Raw genomic sequence first — 3,785 nt, forward strand, 5'->3', positions numbered from 1 at the left:
AAAGAGTGTTAACTGTAAACGGACCATGTCCACTGGCTCAGGGACTCAGGTAGAGTTAGGTCGGAAAACCCACCCCACACAATGTCCCAGCCCTAAATCACAGCTCATTAGCCCTTACCCTCAACTCGGTCCACCTGAGGAATTGGCCTTCACTGCTCAGGTAGGTAAGACTGTACCCTCAGGAAAAATTAAAAATAAAATTCAGACTCCAAATTGAATCACATTTAAATCCATGGCACTTTTTAAAGTAGTTTTCCTCTACACATACTGATCTACTTCATAAGCACTATAATTATTGTTTCTTTCCTACTTATCAAGATGTTCGCAGCATCACAGAGGATCTCATCCTCTAGCCCAGAACCACACTTGACATGGGCCCTCAAGTCTGATGCACAGCCAAGCAGAGATGCAGGAGGAGAGTCCTAGCTACCAGGACCCTGGAAGCCAATGGAGAGAGCATGGATGCCCTCAGCGCTTTGGCTTGGCTGCAGTGCAAGGCATGGGAAGCAGAGGTGTGGGCCAGGAGGAGCCAGAGCCAGAGCAGTGCAACAACATGACTTAAGTGGACGTGCTTCATGACAAAGCCACAAATGCTTAGTCAAAGGTTGAGGACTCAAAGTTTAAAAGTTTCAGCGGAAAGACAGAAGAGCAAGACTTCAACAAGCAATTCTTCCTTAATAAAGTATTTTGTACAGTATACCTTGGTGCAGAACAGTACAGAAGAGAACAAGTTGCAGAGATAAATGTGTGTTTAAAATTCCAGTTCACTCACTTACCAGTTGTGTGATCTATAAAAGTTACCTAACATCTCAGAGTCTATTTCTTCATCTGTAAAACCAGTATAAATAGGCTTGTTGTAAACGGGACACAGTAAAGTAGATGAAGTGCTGGGCACATGGCCAATGCTCTGAGAATGACAGCTGGTGAGGATGTTGTTATTCTCTTTTATGTATTACTTCAAATAGGTATGAAGGGCTTCATTCATATTCATTGTGATACTGAATATTAAAATTATTAATATTAGGAACACATCCCTGCATGCTTCTCTCATCACTTGAGCAAACTATACCAATCCAGCCCCGGGGTGCTGCATCGCCTGGCGACATACGGTATTCCACTGAGGCAGACAGGATATCAGAATCGCAAGGGATTTACATGGAAGTTTTAATGGGCGGCTAACAAATATCAGCAAAGTCATGGAATTTTACCTTCCTTTTCCTTAACACCACCTCATTAACACACTTCATTCACTCTCTCCATCCCATTCCACAGAGCCTCATACATGTACCTTTTCACATCATCTAACTTATCTCTAACAGAACCATTAAATTTTCATTGCTCCCTACGGCTTCCATAAACTTAAAAACGTATTCAAAATAAGACAAAAATAAAGCAACATGGTGGGAGGGATGAAAAACATTAAAAGAACAAGAGACAAATCTGAAAAAACATCAGAAGTAATGAGTCAAAGAAAAAAAGGATACAGTGCAGATGTTGAGAAAACAGGTATAAAGGGCACTGTTCTGGGTTGTGTGCGGCACACCTGCTCCTTGAGGGGCTTACCCCTAATGGTGGAAGTCCTTCCACAATGTTCTTCTTTCCAGAAAGGAGATCTGACACCGGCCTTTTCTTCAGAGAGTCCCTCCTCGCTCGGTACCTCCCTGAGGTCGTGAGGTCAGACTCCGACATGGAGGGTGACAGCAGCCCATCTCTTCTGGGCCGCTGGGCTTCAACAACCACGTGAATGGGGCTGACGTCCCGCACCCTCTGCTCAGTCTCTGTGATGTGGGCCTTGGGCTCGAGGATGTGCAGAGGGCTGGTGACTGCAGCGACTGCAGCACAAGGGCAGCTCGGCTGTGGGTCCCGGCAGTAGCTGCCCAGCTGCCTGGCAGGGAGGGTGGCCAATGCCTTGTTTTCCTCCTCAAAATCTTCTTCTTCGCTGCTATGGATCAGCATGGTGGCGTCTGAGAGAGACTTTTTGTGACCATATCTCAAGCTTTCCTGCTCTTCAGTCTCTTCTTGTTTCATCCTTTCAGTGAAGACATTTGGCTGGGAGCCTGCCAAGATGGCCCGCGGTGCCACATCTGCCGCCGAGGCTGACATGGTCCTCTCCTTGAGCCTCAGGCCTTCAAAGCCATGGGTCAGGCCGGCCAGCTCAATGCTGTTCCTCTTTTGTAACTGGGCATGCCGTGCCGCGGTGAGGGGCTCACTGACCTCCTGCAGAGAATGGGCCACAGGCAGGCTGTCCTCCTGGAACGTCTGCACCGAGTGATGCACTCGCCTGGTGATGAGATCCGGGTTGCTGCTGCTGATGTAGAGGTGGCGGGACAGGTCTGGGGTGCTGTTGGCGGGCCTCGGGTATGGGTAGGGCGGGGGCGGGCGGTACACCTGTGTTCTCATGATGTTCGGAGCAGGGTAATCCTGGGCCTGCAGCTGCACGTTGGTCAGCTCAGGCACACTGACAGCACCCACCACAGGCCGCCTCTCAGCCGGGTAGGGGTAAGGAGACTGGCTATGGAAACTGGAATTCAAGTTGAACGGATAGTGGGCTGACTGGGGAGAGGTCAAATGCACGTGCTCCCGAATTTCAGGTTGGCTGTAAACCAGCGCATCGGGCCTGCTGTAAGCATAAGAGTTGCCGATATTGAGGTTCCTCAGCGAGTGGCTCTGCCTTTCTGCATGCACCATCCCCCTGTTGAGCTGCTTCATGACAGTCTCATAATCCGGGGTCGGGCGGTATGATGGGGGGATCAGGGCACTGTGCCGATGTGACGGGACATAGTCGGGTCTCATGACGTCACTCCCAGTAATGCTTGGGTTGGAAGACATAGGTGAGGGCTGCAAGTAGGGTTGAGGGTTATTTAAAGAGTTAGTGCTATGTGCACTGTAGATGCTGCCATTACGGATTCGACCATTGAAGTCAATCTGGGCTCTATCCAAACTTGTCTGAGAGTGACAATAGTATCCATTCTGGTTGGGCACAAAGAGGTTATCTGAAAAAATAAGTTGAAAATGTACTTTAAAAAGAGATTTTTTTAAATGACATCTTTAAATTAGACTAATTATTCCAGCCAAATATTGAGATAAGCCCTGAACTTTGATGACATTTTTACCATGGCTTGTAAAAATCCAAGCTAAAATGGCCTTTACCCACACTATCTCAGTGACCCTGGGAGCCTCGGCTTCCCCATCTAGAATGGAGATGGATCTGCCTATGTAAAGGCTGGCATTCAGGATCTGGCCCTCAAAGATCAGTCAAATCTAAGTCCCATATTAAGAGTATAATTGTACCACGGAACACTGTCTTTTTCTGAAAGTTAAAAACGTGTTTTACTAGAGATATGAAATAGACATTCTGGAATTCAGGGAATTTGAGGCAGAGATACTGTTAAAGGCACTAAGCCACTGACTCTGCTTTCTCTCCCTTGTTCATGCTGAGCTAGTTCAAGCACCAACTATCTGTAAACATTTCTATAACTGGAATTTTAGACTGTTTGTGTAAATTCTTCCAGAATGAAGATACAAGCTTCGACTATAAAAGGGCAATGGTACAGCAGGATCTGAGCTTCCCCAGTCCAACAGTTTCACCAGTAGCTGCACTTCCCATTAAAGGTCCAGAAGCCAAGAAGAGCCAAGCCGAGTTAGCTGAAGCTGCCCCTGCCCTGCCCCATGCTTCAGGAAGATTTGGACCCATGGCTAACAGAATCAGGAGTGACTTAATCCCACAGTGGCTGTGTGTGGAACCTGTCCAGGGCTGGAAGGGACCGTGTTTCTTCCAGCCAATC

At 47.6% G+C, this 3,785-nt stretch overlaps 1 protein-coding gene across 1 annotated transcript in view; it reads right to left on the minus strand.

Annotated features, from left to right (window-relative positions):
* Positions 1-3,785, minus strand: part of PTPN21 (protein tyrosine phosphatase, non-receptor type 21) — a 73,803-nt gene that overhangs the window by 18,073 nt on the left and 51,945 nt on the right. Inside the window, exon 12 of the mRNA XM_008571984.1 lies at positions 1,564-2,993. Coding sequence (XP_008570206.1) covers positions 1,564-2,993 — 1,430 coding nt within the window. The remainder of the gene's footprint in view (positions 1-1,563; positions 2,994-3,785) is intronic.

Source organism: Galeopterus variegatus, unplaced genomic scaffold (genome assembly GCF_000696425.1).
Source record: "Galeopterus variegatus unplaced genomic scaffold, G_variegatus-3.0.2 Scaffold742, whole genome shotgun sequence".
NCBI lineage: Eukaryota > Metazoa > Chordata > Mammalia > Dermoptera > Cynocephalidae > Galeopterus > Galeopterus variegatus.